The sequence below is a fragment of the Pagrus major genome, chromosome 4 (assembly GCF_040436345.1).
Source record: "Pagrus major chromosome 4, Pma_NU_1.0".
In the NCBI taxonomy this organism is placed as follows: Eukaryota; Metazoa; Chordata; class Actinopteri; order Spariformes; family Sparidae; genus Pagrus; species Pagrus major.
Window position 1 is genome coordinate 12,576,217 of NC_133218.1, and position 23,028 is coordinate 12,599,244.

The 23,028-nt window shown below is 42.9% G+C and overlaps 1 protein-coding gene across 1 annotated transcript in view; it reads left to right on the forward strand.

The window, feature by feature from the left end:
- The first annotated feature begins 7,660 nt into the window (after positions 1 to 7,660).
- tshz3b (teashirt zinc finger homeobox 3b) overlaps positions 7,661 to 23,028 on the forward strand; it is a 39,313-nt gene continuing 23,945 nt past the window's right edge. Inside the window, exon 1 of the mRNA XM_073464913.1 lies at positions 7,661 to 7,709. Within this exon, the coding sequence (XP_073321014.1) occupies positions 7,670 to 7,709 (40 nt within the window). The 5' untranslated portion in view covers positions 7,661 to 7,669. The remainder of the gene's footprint in view (positions 7,710 to 23,028) is intronic.

Genomic DNA, 23,028 nt, shown 5'->3' on the forward strand with positions numbered 1-23,028 from the left:
CAACAACATTTAATTAAGCATAACTTTATCATTTATTAATTATAGTTATTATCAAGTTTTACCTTATATTGCAATGTTGTTGTTGTTCTTATCATCATGACTGCAGTTGATGCCACCACTTGTCTTTTCTGTTTGATGGAGTTGTTAATTTATACCAAAGGCTGTTTAGAATCATTTCATTTCTGTTTTTATCACATTTTAACCAGAATATACACAGCATATAATATCATAGTCACTTCATTGCAAATCATATTGGTAATAGTTACATAGAATACATATAACTCTATATCTACAGATTCAGACTATGCTTATAAAGCATCAGTGACCCTGCATTTTAGTTTCCTGCCACTGACCCACCAAGGCATTCAACTGATTTCACTTTTTCCCCTAAAAACAAACATCACAACCAGTAACACACAAAATACAGAGAAAGACAGTAAAAGCAGCACCTCATACCCACCCAGCTGAGCCGCAACTTTGTATTTTGACGGGGCCCGGCCCTCAGTGACCTCTGCCAATTTTTTTTATCTCAATTCACTCTAACTTTGTAGATCAGACTTTAATTTTGAAGTGCGGACCACAGGACAGTGATGAATAGGCTACATCAAGCAGGGCTTAAATTACCCCTCTCCCTGGTGGCAACACTGACCGCAAGCAGAGGTGTGTGTGTGTGTGTGTGTGTGTGTGCGTGCGTGTGTGTGTGTGTGTGTGTGTGTGTGTGTGTGTGTGTGTGTGTGTGTGTGTGTGTGTGTGTGTGTGACCTAGTAACAGCAGACAGAGAAAGAAAGAGGGCTGGTCAGCACTTGCCCTCTCAACCCTGCTAGCTCCGCAGCACACCCAACAAGGCAGGAGGAGGGGGACACAGGGGAGGGACGGAGGGGGGAAAAAGAGAGAGAGAGAGAGAGAGAGAAAGAGAGAGAGAGAGAGAGCATCCACTCCATCTTTTTCAGCTTCTCTTGTCAATGCCTTGTCTTGTTTTTTGGTGCGAGTTTGTAACTTTTGAGGTTATTTGAGGAGAGTCTAACCCTGGCCTCCTTTTCCTTCCTCTCTCCATGCAAATAGGTGCCTGTGCTTCTTTTGCCTTCTTGAGTGAACACCACGGCCAGCGGTCTGTGTTAGGGAAGACGGATTTTGGAGGTCATTCAGATATCGACGAAACCTTAACACTACATAATAAAACAGTCTGTCTCAAATTGAGGTGGGGAAGGCAGGAGGGTTTGGCCAACAGCCACAGGCACGGCCTCAGGCTGAGAGGAAGAAAATCAAAAACAGGGTGACAAAAAGCAGATTTTAGAGAGGGGAAAAAAACAAGTAATAAAAATAAAGGAGGAGTTTAAAGGAGGCTTGTGGACTTTCTTTCAGCCTGGTCACAATAATAGAGAGATCATTTCGTTTTTCTCGATAATACATTTCTTTTGTCACAAGAGCCGTTGCTTTACACTGAAGGAGCGGCACTTGTTTCTAGTAAATGCACTTTTTCTCACATAATTCATACATGGTTTTTAAGAGTTTTTCACGTGTAATGTCAGAGTGAATGATTGGTAAGAAAAACAGGCTATTACTCAAACAAGCTTGCATTAAAACTACATAGAAGTTCATTTGGTCACCTACTTTTGCAGCATTTCATTGTTCCATATTTTGTCCTGAAATGTGCTGTCATCCTGAGAGGGGATGAAGGGATTCCTGGCCTGTGCTACAGTTTAGAGTTCAGGAGACACAGTGCATCACACTCTTTCTTTATTTCGCTTGTATTCTGCTGCGTTTTTTTCCAAGCTGCTCTGCGGACTGTCCCTCCCTCTGGCTCTTTATCCAGTCTACTAGAAACCAGTGTGCCGTGAAGCCGGTGCACCCCGCCGCCTCTCCACACCAACGTGATCATCGTAGAAGAAGAAGAAGAAGAAGAAGAAGAAGAAGAAGAAGAAGAAAGAGAGAGAGAGAAAAAAAGAGTAAATCAAGGATGGTGTAGATTGGTGGAGCTCAGAGATAAATCACAGTAGTTGTGCTTTAAACCTCCTCCTGTTTCTACTGAACGGAACGCATCTATTTGCGTTGTGAGAAGGAGGCAGTGAGGCCAATCTGGAGTGTGACAAAGCCCCTGCAGCTAAAAGAATGATACGGTACTGGAAGTTTAAAACTCGCATCTGCTGGTTATATTTCAGGGGAAAGGTGTGAAGGTGTGAAAAGCTGTTTTTCTTATGATACATTGATCTGATAAATTATAATTTGCAGGTCACCAAAATACCATCGTAAACATCGTTATTCTCGTTTGTGTGTTTGCGCGCGTTATGTCCGTGCGCAGGTGAGGTCTCTGTGTAACTTATATCAATTTAAACTTTAGCTTGGCTCTTCGTTACTAAACACTAAGTGTAATAAAACAACGGGATCGAATTTGGACTGAGCGCCACAACTGTGTCATTCCGTGCGTCCGTGGAGAGGCTGCTGGAGCTCCGACTTGTGCGCAAAGACAGCAGCGGCAGACGGCAGAGGCAAGGTCCTGATTTTTCCCCCACTATACCACCCACTTCAACACACACACACACACACACACACACACACACACACACACACACACACACACACACGCACGCACGCATGCACGCACACACACACCACCCGGGTTACTGAGGAAACGACGACATAAATTACTGACCTTTATGCGTAAAACAGGTTTTACACACAGACGCGCGTGCTCAAACTGATAATCTGTTTCTCTCTTCATTTGTCGGTGGAATCAGTATCATAATAATGATTAACTTCATCACTTGTATATTTGTATTTCCCCCACGTGCATAAATAAAGTCTTTGGCTCAAACACTCAAATATGAGTGTTCATGAGTCATCCACGCGGTTGTCATAATATTGCTGTGCGAGTTTGCTTTTTCTAGAGTCCGCGTCCCATAATTGCACTCTTAATATGTCACCGCACATTAATTTCGCTGTTCGGTGCATATTGTTTGTAGAGGGAAAAGGTAAATCTGTTCAGATCATGAACACGAACAGAACCTGAGCATCACACTTTCAACCAAAAGCAAGAGTTCCACCAACTTAGTTTAAATATGAGTGAGAGCACGGGAACGCACCAGACACCAACACAAATACATACGATGAGATTTGTCTCATAAGCCTACTGCAGAATTATCAACATCTGAATTTGATTTGATTAGTTCATCGATATATGTTTTTTTAGTATGGTAGTGTATTTCCTTGCAGAACACTAATTAAATTGTAATTTCCTCGTATAGTACATTTAAAAACTTCACTATTGTTCTTAAACACTGAAAAAAAACAAAGAAAATACAAAAAAGAGGAAACGCACCTCTGCATCGTGTCCAAAAAACTTTTTGGTAAAAGACATGAAGTTTTGTTCTTTCTTTTGATCTTTCATAATAATCAGAAATTTACAAATAAAAATGCACATGACAGAATTATTCATACTTGCCAGACCAACAATTAACGGTATAATCTGACCCGGAATTACACCGCAAGTCCCCTTACCATTGATGCCAAACTGTTAGATACATCGATGACTTCGGGTAATATTACCAGTTTTTATTAAATGGCGCACAGCTTTACCTGATATGAAACACACTGAATTACGTTTTGTAACACAGGTCAGTGTTTTTCTTCATGTTTTGAGCTCAATGAAACTAGCTTTAAACATCTACATGTTTTGGAAAGTTTTATGTGAACGTTTTAATATCGTGAACCAGCGAAGGATGTGTGTGCCACTCTCTCTCTCTCTCTCTCTCTCTCTCTCTCTCTCTCTCTCTCTCTCTCTCTCACACACACACACACACACACAAACACACACACACACACACACACAAAAACTGACCCAATTTCAAGGAGAACAATTATGAAGGTAAAAACAAAGATACGACTTTGTTTCTGTTACAATAATGAATGAACTTGGTAAAATGATGATAAAATGAGAAAGACAAAGACATGTAAATAAAGCACACAGATTTAACTACATGGCATTGGCAAAAATCCTTTACTGGATTACTTTATATAGTGTATCATTTTCACACTGCGGTTTAGTCTCTCCGATATTTTGGCGTCGTGATTTTTTTTCACACATCGATGGTTGAAAAGACTACAACTCCTAAAACTCCCGAAAAACGCGGCTAACAGTTTTATATTTGTCTTCAAGTGCAAGTCAGAAAAGCATTCCGAATGCATTCTCTCCAAACACATCTGGCACACAACGCACTGTTAAGTTTTCCTGCCTAAACCCAGCTCACCGTCACACCGGTGTAAATCAGCACGACCTAAATCCGCAGTGCACATCAGAGACTGTCGTAACGTTTTGAGTTGTAGGACTGCACTACTTTAAAACGAAGAAAGAATTATTTTGTAATAATAGTCTACATTTTAGTTGTGTATTCATGCGTTTAGGAACTGTATAAATCAAAGCCCCCCGCTCTGTCTCACCCTCTCTCCCATCCAGACGGTCCTACAAGGTAGTCGGAGTGGGTCACGGCTGTATGTCTGCATCCCCATTAGAGAGTACAGTGTGCCCGGTTCAGAACACTTTCAGCCGAGATGACACAGTTGTTTCATTTTCAAAACACGTGAGAAAGATCTTCATGTGTCTCCAGAAGTGTTCCAGAAAATACAAACTGCAACACAAAACAAAACAAAACAAAACAAAACGTTGGCCGGTCGAAATTATATTTTATTGAACTGGTTCAGGAAATTTAGAAAAAAAAAAATATAAAAGAAAACAGTTTGACAGAGTTTAGATTTTAGGTATTCAATGAGCCTCACTTTAATTTTCACTTTATGTGTATAAGTTGGGAAGCGACTTCGTTAATTTCAGCTAATTAATATCATTAAAAAATAAGACCACAAGACAGAATTCGCATTCGCCAGGGCACCTCAGCAGGTAAACATCCCCGTTATAAGAAGACACATCACGTGTCCTGTTTTATAATATACATAATTATATAGCAAGCAAAATGGAGAGTTTTTCATCCAACACTCCGAAAACCGCGCTGAGCCCGGCATGAAATCTGTTGAAATGTTTTATACAGAAGAAGTGAAAGTATTTCCATGTCTCAGAATTCAGCGCCTTGACACAAGTTGTTGATCTGTTCTTGTAGTAATTTGGGGGAAAGAATAAGATGCTGCCGCCGTGAGAATCACAGAACACTCGGACTCCTCTTCTAGGCTACGTGAAAACACCCAACCGACACGCAGCGCGCTCCGTGACGGGCTTTTAAAGAAAGTGGACTGTGTCAATCAGACGGAGAGGAGAGCTCTCCATCGCCCGTGAGCGCGCGCGCGCGATGCGTGTGCTTGCGTGTGTGAATGACTGTTATGTTTGAGTGTACACTGGGGGTGGGAGGGGGTATTGTAGTATCGCAAGGAATGTGCGCTCGGCAGCTGCGTGTGTGTGTGCATGTGTGTGTGTATGACACTGATGGATGCGCCAATGGAAAGACGGACAGATGCTTGGGCGGATCTAACGGCATGCAGTGGTGGAGCGGCGCACACAGTCGCGGCGAGATTAGGGCGAAAACATCCTCGATCGGCGGAGAGTCACCAATCACCAATCCTTCCACCGAGCCCGCTGAACGGAGGAGGAACGGACAGACTCACCGGTGTACCCGAGCAGCGACACGGGAAGAAAGGCTGAGGAGAATCTGATTCCCTCGGCGGATCCAACGAAGAAAGCTGTTTCTCCGGCTATTGACGAGCGTGAGAGACGAGGCGCAGCAGCACCACATCTGGCCCAAAGGAAGACAGGAGGAGAGAAACACAGCCTTTGGCAACTCACCCTTATTGCTCTCCCTTGTTCTTCCATTCAAGAATCCGTTATCCTTTGTTTTCACCACCGTGAAGCCAAGCGGAGGATTGCCTGAAAAATACAGGAGAATATTTTTATCCACTTCACCAACTCAGTTGAATCCAAAAACTTTTATTCCTCACTGCAAGGTGAAGAAAATGGAGCAACGACATCTCCACAAAACATCTGAATAACCTAGATCTCAACTGAGGAGGATTCTGAGCTTACCTGTGAAGAAAAAAGTACTTTATTCCGCTCAGTGCCAATAAAAAGGACATCGCTTGGTGAGGGATTTTGCGCCTCTCCGGTCACTTGAGGCGCAGGAAGGAGAGCGGAGCGCGGTGTTGGGAGACACGTCTGATTCGCTGCGTGGCTGATTTAAATAGCTCCTATCAGGCCACGTAAAGAAAAAAAGGGAGAAAAGTACCATCAGCGGCCAACAAAGTGTTTGGCAGTAGGCGCTAGAGCTCGGCTGATCCGTGCGCTCCAGCCAGCCTGCATGCATGGGAGCAGCCTGAGCCCGTCCCCTCCTCCTCCTCCTGTACATTATTACAACAAGGGAGACCCAATCAAGCACGTATCTCGTCGATCCACGCACGCACACACAGACACACGCACCCCCTAGCACGCGCCCGCACGCGCACCGCACACACGCTCACGCGTACATACTGACGGTGTGACTTGCCCTCAGCGGATTTTTCAAAGCGCTCTCGGACAAAATATCGTAGCCGTGCCAGGCAGGGCAGCGTGTGGGCGACCAGTCCCGGTCGTCACCTCCTCTTCCTCCTCCTCCTCCTCCTCCTCCTCCTCTTTTCGCCTCCGCTGTCGGTCCTGAGAATAACAAACTGAAAAAGCTGCATGTGGCTTTTTTCCGCTCACCGCCAACAGGACTTGCCAGAGGGGAATGGATTTTATGAGATGGTTTCAGGCACGTTTCAGCTGGTCCACCTCTTGGCTTTGAATAGTGCGTGATTACCGGGAGGGAAAAGCGAAAACCTCATGGAGGATCAGCCCGTAAAGTAAGTATGCATTTCCGTCCAGATCACGCTGTCAGCCCGTGCTTGTGAATGCTACTGTATGTGTGTGTGTTTGTCAGGTTACCATGTGTCCGCACGTCTGCTCCTCACTTGAGATCAATCTGCAGCGTGACTGACATTACGCACATTTCTTAGCAAAAGCTCCTGATTACCCCGCTCGTTTGGGAATGAACGGGGCTGGAATGAGGCAGTGAATGACAGAAAGAGAGTGAGAGGGGCAAGAGAGGCAGAGAGAGAGGGGAGATAGAGAGAGAGAGACGGGGAGGGAGAGACAGGGAGCTACGTGACGCCTATCAGCGGCGGAGAGGTTGAACCGTAGAGGAGGCGCAGGGCTTCAGTTGTGTCAGCTCTTGATGTGTTGTCCCCTTGTTTGCGGACTTTTGACTGACGCGATCATTTCATTTTATCCCTTCAAGCTTGCCTGTTGCAGCCTACGACGTCAAGTAAAGAGGATCACACGGCGGAGCACGGCGCTTTTCAAACCTCCTCTGTGTGTTTTTCTACCGCGGAGCCCCCTCTGTTCCTGCTCCCACCGCGTCCATCCAAGTCGGAGCGGGCGAGACAGCGACCGACACAGAGAGCAGCCAGCCGGGGGCTGATTCCCCCTCCCGTTTTTCTTTTACTGTCTTCGCATCTACTGGCTCTTCCTCCACTGATTTATTTTTGTGTTCGAAAACTGCACACCCTCCCTCCTTATACACACACCCACCCCGATCTATGTGGGAGCCCTGAGAGCGCACCCAGGGGGGAAAACTGTGTATCAAAGCTCCGAGGATCCCCCAGGCAACCTCGGATCACCGGGGCCAGAGAAGAACTCCCCTGCCGGCCCCCCGAAGCCGACATGCCGCGGAGGAAGCAGCAAGCGCCTCGGCGCGCCGCAGGTAAGCACTGGCTTCGGTTTGCGTGCAATTGACCTCTCTCTCTCTCTCTCTCTCTCGCTCTCTCCCTCTCTCTCTATTTGTGTCCCCCCTCCTCCCGCCTCCCTCATTCAGTTACTTTTCATTGATATTTTCCTCACCCACATAGTAGCATTTATGTAACTGCAACATCTTTTGTTGTGCACTGGAAACACAGATCTGCACTCTGTACACACTTTCCACAGCTCCAGAGCCTTCAGCACAACTTTTGCCTTCTCATACTTGACCTACACTTTCATTTCTATCATAGTAAATACTATTATAATCAGCTGATTTGCCCTCTGTTACACCACCTTGTCAGGGATTCTTAGAATTTTAAAGACATTTTTTAAAATTATTTTATTCTTTATTGAGCATGCAAAGCTCGCCTTTTTGTACTCTGTGGTAGTGCTGAAACAATCAGTCAGTCAGTTAGTCGATCAATAGAAAAATGAATCAACAATCGAAAATAATTTGAGTCCTTTTCAAGAAAAAAAGTAATTTTCCAGCTACTTGTACAAATGCAAATATTTCTGCTTGTCTCTTGTTTAATTGAATCTCTTCGGGTTTTGAAATAATGGTCTGACAAAACAAGACATTTGAACACATCACCTGAGGCTCTGGAAATCTGTGAGCAGTGTTTCAAGACAAAACGATAAATAAAGAAAATTATGTTTATATTCTTTCTTACCGCAAATAATTGGTCGTCTATAGACTGTTATTTTTCTTCATACACATATTTCATAACAGGGTTTGGGTGTTTACAGGTGTGACCCGGTGGTTAAAACAATCATCCTACTGCCTCTTAAAAAGGTCACAGGTCAGCCTCCGCGTACCAGTGCAGTGAAGAGCTTCAGTGTGAAAAGCCTTTTTCTTTCTCCCTTCCCTTCTTCATTTTTCTCTCCTCGCCTCGGAGATCTTTCATAGGTTGCTCTCTCCCTCTTTTTACTCCTTTGCGACACCTCCCTCCCTCTGCTTGTAGATATTGACTATGGAATTAAGGATCTATACTGGAGAGGTTTGGTGGAGCCCTCGGGTCAGCTGACTGTCACGGAGGCCTTGCTGATTTCTGTTGGGGCAGCCGGATTAGCTCAAAAAGATCCCGATAGATTACAGGAAGTAAACTCTTGTAGCCGCGTCTGTCTTATACGATCAGTCTCATTCTTTATATTTTTCAATTCAAACATTCCTTTACTATCCCCGGTGCAGTGTGTGTTTGACTGCATACTAGTGATACTGTTACACCATCATGTTTGCAGGATGTGTTTTGATGCACAGTATTGGCTTTTAGTGACCTTATTGTATTTTCTAGTGTCTTTTATCCCCCATTATATCAGTGTATTTCCACCATATTCACACAAATCTATTCTCATAGTTTGTTCTTAGTCATCACTGTCTATTCTTTTGAGACTTTAATTTAGTAACCGCTCTGAAAATTTCTTTGAGATTCACCATCCTTGTTTTTCGTCAGGGTTCGGTCTGTTTTCTTTCTTCCCTTCAGTTTCTGGGAAAAGACTTTTCTTCTAGTCTAAAGATTATTTCACAGCCCAGGGAGGGAGTGTATACTGGAAGAGAGCTTTAATGGACAATTGCCATCTTTGATTTGACGCCTGATTGATCACCTGTCATCTGGCCGAGCCTTTGATCTGTTCATTCCCGATAAGTGTCAATAAATCACCCCTCCCTCCCTCCCTCCCTCCCTCCCTCCCTGCTGCCCCCCCCCTCCTCACTCACTCCGGTACCAGAGGAGGCCTGCTGAAGTCACGTCTGGCCTCACAAACTTCCAGCCATTAACACCAGCATTTAATTGCATCTTTGTGTCTCTTTTTCCCCACTTCTGTTTGCTTTTCCCCTCTTTGCCTCAGATTTAATGTGGATAGAGACGTGAACTTTTTTATTTTATGTTCCCATTAGAGTGGAGGGAGAGTTTTGGTGTTCTCATCCGATCATTTACAAGATGAATCATTTCTTTGGAGATTTTAAGTCATTGAAACAAATACGATCCTAACCCTAACCCTTCATTTTTCGTATTTTGTCTTCTAATAAATGTTGCTTTAAAATTCTAATTACATTTGTATTTATTATAATGAATTAGTAATGATTTATGAATGACCTTTAGAAAGCCATTTTACCTTTGCACACTCTTGTCTGTAACTTTGTTTAACTCTCAAGGAAGTGTATTCTCCAAAACTGTACACACACACACATTCTAACACACATAATTACATATGTGCTGTGGTGCATGCACAGCAGACATGCTGCAATGACTTTATAGTACATATAAACCAGCACGCAATACTTTTCGCACACACATGCGCGCACATAGAGTGGTATGAAAAATGTAACTATTAGCCTAATCGCGAGGCGGAAGACTGGTTTGCTCCATCAGAAGGGCCCGTCAGAGAGACTTTGTTTCATATTTGATTTAATTGTCTGCCCTCTGACAGCCACATTCATCAATGGCCCTAATGGTCAATCAGAGGCTGGCACACAGAGAGAGAGAGTCTCATGTATTCTCAGCCCAGGGCCTTACTTGATCAAAATGTTTTAGCCCTAATGGACACAATGGGTGGGGGCAAAGGAATGGGTGAACGGATGGATAGATGGATGGACGGACAGACAGACGGACGGACGGACAGATAGATGGATGGATGCGTAGTGGGATGACTGAAAGCCTTTTTATTCAGCTGGAATGAGCGAGTGAGTATGCCGGCAGTGAGAGCAGAGGGAGAAAATGAGGCATTTATTTCTTTGATGAGCGGACGAGAACAAACACGAGGCAGGCGAAGGAGGAGTTTCATTTTAGGCTATTGGCAGCTTCCTATTTTTTACCCTTCACCCCCCCCCCCACCACACACACACACACACACACACACACACACACATATCTCCTTCTCCCTCCCTCACTTGCTCACAGCTGCAAGTTATAAGGTTGAGGAGAACTGCATGGCACACAAAGAGTGATGACAAATTGATTGCACCGTAAATGGCAAATGATAGGCCTTGATTAGGAACTTGGGGATGGGAGGGGGGGCAGAGTACGCCCAACCTTGAGTTTTTTTCACACAAAATCTATCTCCTCCTTTCTTTCTGTTTTTCCTCTCTTTGATGGCGCTGATTCGGCCTCTCTATTGTGCACCCAGAGGAGGAAGCATTCTTGATGGGTAGCAGGTATTTCATCCTCTGCCTCAGATTTGTTAGGATGACATTAACTTGTAAATCTGGTTAGGGTCAGTGTTTATTGAAAAGCTCAGTATAAATCTGTTGATTTCGAGCGTTTCATGTTTTGCATTGGTTACAGACAATGTGTGCAACGTCTTGAACATGGCGGTACACTCAGCTCTTCTCCAGGGTTTTTTCTAGGTACAAGCATGAGGAAATAACCCATTTTTTTACTTCACACAACTCCACAAATATCTCTGTCCTTTCCGTGATCCCACACACTCTTCCTCTTTCTTTTCCAACAAACCTCTCCTCCTCCACCACCACCATCACACACACACACACACTAACACACACTTCCCACCCCAGCGACAGAGCGCACTCAGCTGTCTAAAAAGAGGAGTTGTTTTGCCAGCTTCATTAGCGTTCTCCTAATTAGCCGAGCATCTGATGGATCTCTGACAGGCCTAATGATTGGAGATGACAAGCTCCGCACACTGTCACGCTCGCCAATTAGGTCTGTGGCATAGTTGGATGTAATCAACTTGATCTTACACTGTCCTCATTTGCACCCCTCCTCCCTCCCCCCACATTCCCTTTTTCAACCCCACCTTAGGTGAGGCTTTGGACAGTGGTGCCATGAGTATCAATCGCGCTTGTTGAATGTTAATCCAGGTCATTCCTGAAATTAGCGGTGAGGATATTTCATGGACCAAACGTGTTTGATTAAGTGGTGAATGGCTCTATGTAAGTCCAGCTGGCTTATTTATGTACACTTGTATACGTGCACACATACACCGTTTTCGGAGTATTTATTTTTTCAAGGAAAGGACAAAGCTCAGGCAAGCGGCGGGCTTTGTCCCGCGGCTTCAAAGTCAAGCTAGACCAAACAGATCATTGTTGTTTGAGAGGAAGCTCGAACATCAAACAACCCCAATATTTTTTTACCTGTATTTTTTTACACTTCCAAATTCTTATATCCAAATCTATTGTTTGTAGGATATTTAAAATTAAGGATGTTTAGCAGTAAGTAGCAGCTGCATGGTGCTAACATGCGTGTGTGTGTGTGTGTGTGTGTGTGTGTGTGTGGTACTTTCCTCTATGAGTCCACTGCAGATTGATGACGTTGACACTGGTCATTATTAGCTACTCAATGACACTTTCCCGGAGTGGGAGGATTTTTCAGCGACGTTGATTTTTCAGAAACACCTATCATCAGCACGGTGTCCAAAGAGGCTAAGCATGATTTATGTAAATATTAACATCAAGACAGATCTGGTACTGTCCAACAGGAGATAGATGGCAGCCGAGGAGGAAAAGCAGCTGATTTCTGTGATTTCTCTGCCTCTGTGTGTGTGTGTGTGTGTGTGTGTGTGTGTGTGTGTGTGTACGTCTGTGAGAGTGTGTGCGTGATTGATTGTAGATGAGAGCGAGAGATTAATCATGCTTGATGTGTGTTAACGTTGCACTCGCGGTGGATCTAAGTCGAGATGCAGTGGCCCACTTAGATATACTCACTCACACACACACACACACACACACACACAGACTCACAGAGGGGAGCGGGTACACTCACACATACAATACTGATACACACACTTTCACATTGCTTGGCTGTGCATAGCATAGCAAACAATTTTAACATGAATCGTGAATTTATTCAAGTACACTACAGGGTATTTGCTATTGAAAATGATCTTATTTGTTAAAAATACAACATGTCTTAACATACTGGCACCTTGTGCCATAGCCTATAGTCCTGGATGGCAATAGGATCTAATGAAGCAAACAAGCTTATAAACCTTTATTAAGCCATTATTTATTGCAAATTTACAACTGATGTTTATAATACTTTGGAAATGGTTAACAAATACTTCATAGGTCATCAATAAACATTATAAAATTGCAGCTGATCTTTATAAACGTTTAAAATGTCTTAATTAATGGTTTATAAAGCATTTTATTCTTTATCAACATTTATCAGTGATGGTTATTATAAGTGGTATGGGTGATTCTGTTTATGAGCGTGTCTTAAAGAGAGGAGAGGAGGAGGATTTTATAAACAGCACCTTTCACACAGCCCTGTTGTAGGATTTGTTAAAATGTATTGTATTGCATGTATTAATGTGTACTTATTGTATCATTAAGTCACATATTCATTGTGTTGTACATTTAGCTCATACATTTCTTTAGCGGTGTTTAACTCACCCCTGTAGCTGGGATAAGTAAAAGTAAAATACATAAATAAATAAATAAATAAGAAATATATAATAATAATAACAATACTAATATTAATAATAATAATTGTAACTTTTGGATATAATACTTATTCAGGACATTCCTTTACAGTTCCAAACATTAACCACTGTTTTATTAATCTATTGCATTCTAGTATACCTTTGCAGCATTTCAAAGCTCGTCGCCTGGAAATAACCTTTTAAGACACGGTAGAAGAGTTACGTGAGTCTGTCACTGATAGACGAAATTCAGAGGTTACTCATCCTTGAAGTGAAAGCCGAAATGAAATAATGAAAGGGATGTATTTGAATGACATCCGCTTAAAAGTTTTCTATCTGCAGGCCATTAATCTGAATTGTGGTTGGTCTTTTCATGCCTGTGCTCCGGCTCAAACTAATACATATGAATTGTTTTTTGAGATGCGCCGATCATTCGGTCGATCATGTAACTAGTACCCGCTGACAGATCAGATTAGGGAAGAATAAAAATGAGTATAGTTTTCTTAGAAATTAAGGGTAATGAAAGTTTATGGTTTCCTAAACCTGAACAGTATTTATTGAGATAATTGACTAAAACTTGTATATTTTTGTTTCTTCAGAAACATGACATATTGTTGTGTACGGGACATTATTAATTAATAATAATAATAATAATAATAATAATAATAATAAAAATAATAATAATGATAATATAATTTTAAAAATTATCAAAGCAGAACTGCTCTGGAGGTAGAAATAAGGACACCGTCACTGTCCAGAATGGTCTGATGCACGGATGGACAGACTTTGACATTGATTTTCAATCTTTGAAAAAGTTAGTTTTTGTGGCCGTCAGGGACATAATCAGTTTCACATTATTGACCATTTGTCGTAAGGTGTAAATTATATTATTCTTTTAAGTATACGTTTATGTTTTCAATTTTTTTTTCTAAAACAGATTTTGTCTTTTGTTTTTGTTTTTTCGAAGGAGATAGTCACACAAGTATCTCAGATGTAGGTGTGTTGGAAACTATTACCTGAGTCTTCAGAAAAGAAGATCCGGCACATTTCATAGCATGATTGATAATATTTCATGCTGAGCACGAGCAGTGTGCGGGATCTTCTTTTCTGTTAAATATTTTTCTCATTTTAACTCGTTTCTTAAATGTGTGCCAGTGGCTCCCGACCTGTGGTCGAGACCGCCACAAGAGATCACAAGATGAATCTGTGAAGTTGTCGGGAAATTCCAAGGACAAGAAATCTGTAACACAGATAGACATCTGTTTTAGGATTTCATCTTTTCAGGAATCAAACACATTCAAGTGAAACAACATGAGATAGGACAGTCACTCTTTTTTGAATGAACTAATAATTTTTAGATATAGATATTTTAGATAATAGATATGCAACCTGGTCACTAGAATAAATGTTGGCAACGTAAGTTTCTGCAAACCATGGTTATGTTAAAACTTTACATGTCTTTATGTTACAACTTCACATTTCTTTAGGTTTAATTTTATTTTGTGACAATGCTGTGATTATGGTCTGTTTAGGTTAAGCACAAGAACGACTTGGTTAGGGTTAGGTTATGTTTTGGCTTGAAATATGTGTTTTGGTCCCCACAAACATGAATGAAGGTGTCCCAAGGTCTCATTTAAAACACTACGTACTTAGTCTATATGACACATACCAGTGTGAACGTATCAGAGGTTTACAGAAACATTAACTGCCAACATTTTATCCTGACAACTGGGCTGAGATATGCAACCTGTAATGAAGGCTCAGAAGTAAACATAGCAAGTGAAAAGGTCGGGAACATTCAGTTTAACCAGCAAGCTTACATAGCCAGTTTAAGTTGTGGTAAGCTAGCTCCACCAACTTGCCAAAAAGATCACTTCTGCCTCCCCAGAAGCTCCAATAAGAGCATAACTAAATCCCAACTCTCCCCTCACCATCCTGTCTCCGACTAACACTGAGCATGTTTCCCAACTTTCGTAGTCCCAGTCATCCTCTGCATCCCAGTCTCAGTTCCTTTTTCCTGCATTACTTTGCACAGTGTGAGTCTTTCCCAGGCAGCTAACTGACATAGTGATTAGTTATGGCCTTCTCCTGCTTTTCTCAGTGCTCCTGCCCCACAACGCTTCGCCACAATGAACCAAGAGAAGAAGAGCGAGAGGAGATATAAAGTGGGAGAACTGTTGCATAGTTAAATATTCTATCATAGGGAGAGACAGAAAGGTAATGAGATTGTAAAAAAGATTATGTGCACAGGCAAGAGAAAGTAGGAGCAAATGAAAAAGCAAGCAAGTAGACAAACGACAATCATAGCGAGAGAGACAGAGGAAGAGGGAGGAGGGAGGGAGGGAGGGAGGGAGGGGAACTAGCGCTCACTCGTCTCTTCCTCCCCCCCTTCCCTTCCTTGAGGATAAGTGGCTGATGGTTTATAAACAGTGTTTCTTTCCCTCCCTCTCCCAGAATCTTCCGTCATGGCTCCCATTAGGTTGACAGCTGTCAATTAGAGCTCCCTTGGTCTGGCGCACTGCACTTTATTGCAGGCAGTTGATGCTGTCATTTTGCTCCCAGTTTCGCCTTGAGCGTTATCACGAGCGCTCAAACAGTCAATAGCTGATGCATCAGCAGTTATTTCTTAAATTGGCTCACAAGGCTGCATCCGTTCCTCATTTTTTTCTCCCCCCAATTCTTCCCCCTCTCTCTTCTCTCCCCCCTGTTCTCCTTTTCCTCCCCAAAGATTATTTTGTGAGGAGAGGGGTGGGTGCACAGAGTGCAAGTGAGGTTGCAGAGCACAGGACACAAACACAGAGAAATATGCTCAAGAATTAGAAGAATTTTTTTTTTGTTGTTGTTTTTTTTTTGGCATGAAGTTTACCAAAACAACATCCACTGCAACAAGACATATGTCTGAGGATGGATGCTCTATGAAAAATTAAGGTGATTATATATATTTTTTAAAAGGTCGGACACAGAAATAGTGCTCATTATAAAACATGTTTGAATTTTTTTTAAATAGCAAGAAGGGAGAGAAGAAAGGAAGAAGATTTACTAAAAAAATCACTTCAAATATGCAAAACAAAAGTACAACATTTAAATGTTTATTTGTCACATGCTCATACAATATGTGCACTGAAATGCAAGGTGGCATACCGTTGAGACTGACAAAAAGGCTAATGTGCAATAACGAATAATAAAGAGTAAAAACAAGCATTGGAAAAAGGATAAAAATGCAAAAATGACAAACTAAATATATGTAATAGAGGGGGAGAAAATGCTAAAGTGTGTTTTGGCCCATCTGCAGAATTTTTCAGTATAAAAAGTTGAATATACATGTACAAGTTTTAAGTCAAACTATACAAAAACATTTTGGACCTGTGTACAGGGCAGTAAAACTCTATACGCTGTAACTGTTTGTGTATAGAATGAGAGTCAAAATGTTGATGCTGATCTAATCATGTTAGTATTTAGTGTCAGATTAAGATTCATGGTCTGTGTTTAAAGTACGTAATAGACAGCCCTTTAATAATAGAGATCAAAGGTTGTTGGTCCTAATCCAACCAGCAGCCACTTGCTGTGAGTTCAGATTCAAAGGGCACACTGGGAAGACGGCTACAACAGGAAATGGAGTGAGTGGAGTGAGATCTCAGCACACACACACACACACTTCCTGTGCTGACACAAAGCAGATATATGTGTATTTACTGCTGTGATCCTATAGTCGGCTACAGACCAGACCTCCTGTATGCTTACAACACCTGTGGTCGAGAGGAAAAAGGCAGGCCACGGACTCCTAACATCACACAGGTCACGCTCATTAACAAATACTGGGTCTATATTATGAACGACAACAAGTGGCTCTCTGGTTTCATCATTTTAAGAAATGTTGAGAAACTTTATTTTTAACAGTCAGCTAATTAGTCAGTGTTTCCAACAAGACAAGCGGCTTCTGTTAATGTTGGCTGTATTTATATAGCATGTACAGCCTGTTATACATTCTGTCATGTTCAGGAGACAGGGGCTGAAGTGTGTGTGTGTGTGTGTGTGTGTGTGTGTGTGTGTGTGTGTGTGTGTGTGTGTGTGTGTGTGTGTGTGTGTATAGAAGAGGCTCATGGAGTTTAAGGAACTGCAGGCTCAGTAGGATGATGAGACAGTGTCAAGACGAGGTGTGTGTGTGTGTGTGTGTGTGTGTGTGTGTGTGTGTGTGTGTGTGTGTGTGTGTGTGTGTGCGTGCATGCATGTGTGTGCATCTTTTGAGTGTCATCTGGGCTCAGCTCCAGGTCTGGGTTTCTTCTTACCCTCAGTGGGGGTTGCCTTTATGTCTGCAAAGTGTGTGTATGTGTGTGTTTGCACAATCAGAGCCCTTCACTTCCCTTTCCCATGGAGGCTTTGGCTGAACCTAGACGAGACTGGCAGCCATCAGTCTTGTGTGTGTGTGTGTGTGTGTGTGTGTGTGTGTGTGTGTGTGCATGCGTGCGTGCGTGCGTGTGTGTGTGTGAGTGTGGGACGGTGGCTGTGATGAAAGGCAGAGGAGCCAGTGAGGACCTGTCTGAGGCCCTGGTAATCAGGGCCAGCCTGAGCTGACATCCTTCTCAAGCTGACAGTGCCTTCCTCTTCTCTCCTCACACACACACACACACATGCACACATGCACACATGGCTGAATGGTCACTACTCAGTCACTGCCACAAGACAGTCCGACATGATTTCCCCCCCTCTTTCATGTTCTGATCCGTTTCAGATGCTGGGAATTATCCTCACCATCTACAATACCGCAAGTGTGTGTGTGTGTGTGTGTGTGTGTGTGTGTGTGTGTGTGTGTGTGTGTGTGTTTGTAATCCGAAGGTTTATGAGTCAACGAGGGAATGCATGGTTTGATATGGTCTGGTATTACAAGGGTGTGGTAGGAAATGCGCGTGTGAAACAGCATACTCACTACACGTCTGTGTGTTTCTGTCTACTTTGTGCGTGCTCTCAAAGAGGGTTAAGAGCAAGGAGGCAGGTGAGAGAGATAGATAAAGATAGAAAGATTGAGAGAGAGACAGTCAACCATGCTGAAAGAGAGAAAAAAGTGAGAGAGATGAGAGGAGTGAGGAGGAAGGCTGTTTTATTTTATACTGCGAGGGCCTGTTGCTAATTAATGTTTCTTGGTCGGTTTCTGTCGGAGCTGAGTAATGTTTTTGATCTTTATGCCTGATAACTGCATACCTAATGAGATTTCAAAGCTGGTGGAGATGGGAGTTGCTGCTCCCTGCAATTATTGACAGATGCCTTTTCTCCGCCACTGGCTGCCGCGCCATAAATCCTTCCTCAGTAATGAGCTTGAGAAGTGCCACCCTGCCAGTGAGCTAATGAAACCGAGCAAGGGGGGCCGCCTGTGTGTGTGTGTGTGTGTGTGTGCATGCGTGCAAAAGAGTGCATCACACTCCTCTGACACATTTTTTTCTTTTTAAATGCACTCTGCAGATGTCAGCCACCTCGCCTGCTAGCGACAGAGAGAAAAGAGGCAGGAGAGAGATAGTCAACGAGGAAAAGGGGGGGGAGAAAAGAAATACAAAGCAGAAGCCTTAGCCTTCTGTTTCTCCACTTTATGAGAAGTTTCAGGGTGGTGCTGGGGGGTGCTCAGGTTACAGCCCCATGTTAAGGCTATTTGTCTAGGTTTGGCTGTTTTATTTGAAATACTAGTATCTCTGTTGCCAAACGGGACTGTGATTGATATCACTGCGCCCCCCTCGCTGCTCGCCTGCCCAGATCCAGCAGTCGCTTTGCTCTCCTTTTCTTCTCTTTTTCCTCGATGAACTCTTTTTCTCTGTAACTCAGCCAGCGAACGCAAAGGGCTTGAAAAAAAGAAAGAAAGTGGCACAGGAAGAAAGAGAGAGCACCAAAATGAGGAGAAACTGAAAAGGAAAAGCGTGGCAACCTTTTCTTCGTCCCGGTCACGTTCACCCAGACAAAATATCTGGTGCAAGTTTGAGCACATTTATACAATCGACTGTGCATTGATGTGGTGTGTTTGCGAAGTAACGCGTGTATGTGAATGGATACTGTATGTTCGGTGCGTGCTTTTGGAGGTTTCCAGAAACCAGAGGAGGAGAGCAGCGAGTAGACGAGCGCCGTCTCACTGCCAAACAGTCGATTTCCCCCTCTCATCGTCCGCTCCATACATCACAGACCCACCCTTCTCTCCTGACACAATGACGTGTGTCATTTATCAAACAGGGCCTTGCCAGGGCCTCACATGTGTGTGTGGGAGCGCGTGGAGGTGTGTGTGTACGCATTTGTGCGTGTATACAAGCACATGCATGTGATTCGGTGTGTAGGGCAGTCCTTCCTTCTGCCTCTGAGGTCCACTCCTCCAGGGAAGGAGGAAGGGAGTGAGGGATGAAGAGTGAGAAGGAGAGAGAGAGACAGAAAGAGGGGGATTATGGGTGTTGAATGAGTGAGTGAGTGTGTGAGAAGTTGGGGGAGTGGAGGCAAAAATCGGCTGGACTAGTTTCACTAATGTTCTGGCACGGCTACTTTCCATATCCCCCATGGGTGATCAGGAGAAAAACAGTGTTTGCGAGTGATATTGATACAGCAACTTTAAACAGCATTTTACACACAATTACTCACATTTCACATCATAAATAAGTATGGATTGTAAATCATACCTCCATTAATCTCCTTGATGCATGTGCAGGCACGCTGTTGTGTTTGTGTGTCAATAACAATCTGCGTATGTCTCTCTCCCATGCTCATGTGTCTTGGGGGTTGCTTGCAGGCGTGTATCAGTCACGATGTCTTATCTAACACACACACACTCACATAAACTCACAACTGTGCGAGAGTCTCTCCCATGGGTTCGAGGCAGTACAGTCTCTCTCTCTCTTCACTTTTCCCTGATTCAAAGGGAGGCCTTAGAGAAGATGGATGCTCCTTAAAAAAAGAGCCCGTTGATGGATATGAATCTGGCCCTGCCATTCATCACTGCTGTATTATTTAGACTGGATCGCTACAGAGCTGTAACCTGAGCTACAGCTACGAGTGTGTTTGAGTGCATGTGTGTGTGTGAGGACACGGGAGTTGAAAGAGGGGGAGGGCGGTGGGACGAAGAGGGGACAGTCGGGGTCTCAACAAAGGGAGGGAAAGGAGAACAACAGTGGAGAGAGGGGAGGAAGTGACTGTAAATGTGCTGCAGATTAAAGGTCAAATGTCTTTAAGGATCCTGAAGAGTCAAAGGTTGGAACTAGATATTAAAGGACACCTTCCTTCTGTCCTCTTCCAATGTACACTGATATGTACAATAATATTCTGATTACTTAAAGGAATGAAATTAAGTAATATTTGGAACAAGTAACTAAGTATAATGTTTACAGGTGTTGTGTAAAGCTTTTGTGGCTCTAGAGGGAACAGTGTGAAGCCTCCAGTGACGTAACTTGAGTCAGTGCAGGTTGGGTCTGATTCTGCCTTTCAGACAGAATGCGATCTGAGCAGTCACAGCGTGTCGAGCGGTGTGCATGGCAGCGTGCTTTGCTTTGCTGGACAAAGCAACAAGCCATTGTGGCGTGGTGCAAGCCACTGGAAATAAGGGGTTTCAGGGAGCAGTGGTGCCATTCGTCTGTAAAGGCCCTGAAGAGGTCTAAAAATGGAAAAAAAAAATCTGGGGGATGATTTGATTTTACCAGACCTTTGTGGCCCACTGCTCATCTCTGATTTAGCTAGCAAGGCTGCTAGAATAGCTGCCAGTCAAATAGCACACCTGCTGCTTTTGTTTTTTTTTGTTCAACTCTCCATTGTGATTCCAACAATCTTATAGAAGTGAAGAGCTAAATTGATGGATCACTTCTTTGAAGAAAACTGGATATCGTGCTCAGGAGGCATGCCATTCATTACAAAGAAAGTTTCTCTTCGGACGCATTTTTCAGGCTTCCACATTTTTTGGGCCCATAAAGCATGAGCATTAGAGTCCTCCCTCGACTGAGCTGCTCCTAGTTTCCCCAATACAATAATAGCACAAATTAGTTTAATGATACCGCTCTTTGAGACTTCTTTTAAAATATTTGTCCGACCTAATGAATCAAATTCTGGTAATACATGCCATTATTTTATGTTTGTGGTCCCCGAAAAATAATCATTATTTTAGAAGAGTGTCTTCTGTAGTGATTGTTTTGGGGCCAGTCGGTGACCACCGTGGCCACTATGTCAAAATCACCTCACAACCTTGTGTTGTTCCTGGAGGCTTTCATGCATTCCTCTAATTGTTAGTCAAAACGTCTAAAGGAAGCAAAGAAGAAACGCATGTTAAAACATAATGATCTTGAATCCTGGCAGGTTTGAGATGACAGGAATGTCCTCTTGACTCCAAAAGTGCAGACTTCAGTAATCACTTCTAATTGCTGTGTATTTGTTTGAAAATACCTTACGATAGACAAAGTGGTTTCTGTTTGTTTCCTTTTACTGTGGCTAATTATGAGAATCAATGAATGTCTATGTTCTAATGGCAATTTATAGCCAAAACACAACAGTAACCTGATTAAGACTGAACATGTCTGTAAATGTACTGTCTGAAACTGAAAAATTTAAGTAGTGGCTCACTGCCCGAGACTATCATTGAGTGGATTATTGGCCATAATCATTTAGCGCTTTACAGCTTTGGCAATGCCATATTCCGCCTTAACAACCACCATGCCTAATAACTATTTTTCTACCACTGCACATGAAGCAGTCATGTAGCAAACATGTGGCAGATAATTATACTGGAGGAAAAACATGAAGGCCTCACTGCACAAACATCATTGTAAATAGCTGATCCCAGACTTTTCCATCCACAACCAGAGTAGGAACCCAGTTGATACAGATACTACTTGTCAATGCTGCATGTACATGTAGTAAATAACTCATAACTCCATAGATAGGAACTAAATAACTGTGTTTTTATTCCACAGTCTGGATTATCTACTGCTGTTGTATGATATGGAATTGTTTTGTCACCAATGCAACCATTTCTTGACAAAATGTGGACTTTTTATGAATATAATTTCATATTAGGGGTGTGTATCTCTCCCTTATTAAGATGATTCGATTCGTATCTAGATACATGGGCTACGATACGATTCAGGGATGATTATTTTTATTATGGAACGATTCGATACGATTCGATTCCAATTTCGACAATTCGATTCGAACACCTGTTGTCTCATCCTGATCTGAGGAACAACTTTCCTGTTGTCTGGGTCTCCATGAGCAGGGTCTCTCTGAGCTGGATCTGTCTGCATTGGACCTCTCTGAACTGGATGTCCCTGACTGTCTGTCTCCTCTGCTTCCTAGTAATGATCAGTGTATAAAATCAGACCTATGATTAACAATCAGACAAATGTTTACTACTGATAACAAACTCAAAAATTTGATTAACTGAACAGTGTGCACTGTGCAGCAACTGTCAGTAGACAGTAAACAGTGTGCAGTATGGTTTAATTCAGTGCATAATTTCAGTAGACAATGACAGTTAACAGTGTGCAGTTCTACCAGCAGTCACAGAATACAGCTAATGATAGTAACATGTTCAAAAGCAGACAGGTCGTAAGTCCTTAGCAATAAAGCAGGCTATAGATGATGTGATTACCTTAGACCTCGGAGAGTTGTGGCTAAGTTGTGGCTGGAAAAAGAGTTTAATCTCCATGTTTTTTGTCTTGCGTGTTCTTGCTAGTGCTAGCTCGACGTCTGTACAGGTTTCACCATGCCGTCTCACCAGGTCAACACTGAGAAACATGTTACCATGCTACTTTAAATGCTGTTCTACAGAGCTTACAACCGGCCTGCTTCTGGTCCAACTTTCTGTCCTTATAAAATCCAAATCTCTCCCAGACTTTTGAGTTTAGATTTGATGGTGCGTTGTAAATCTCATTGCTACGCTAACGCTTCTGTGCCACATCTCG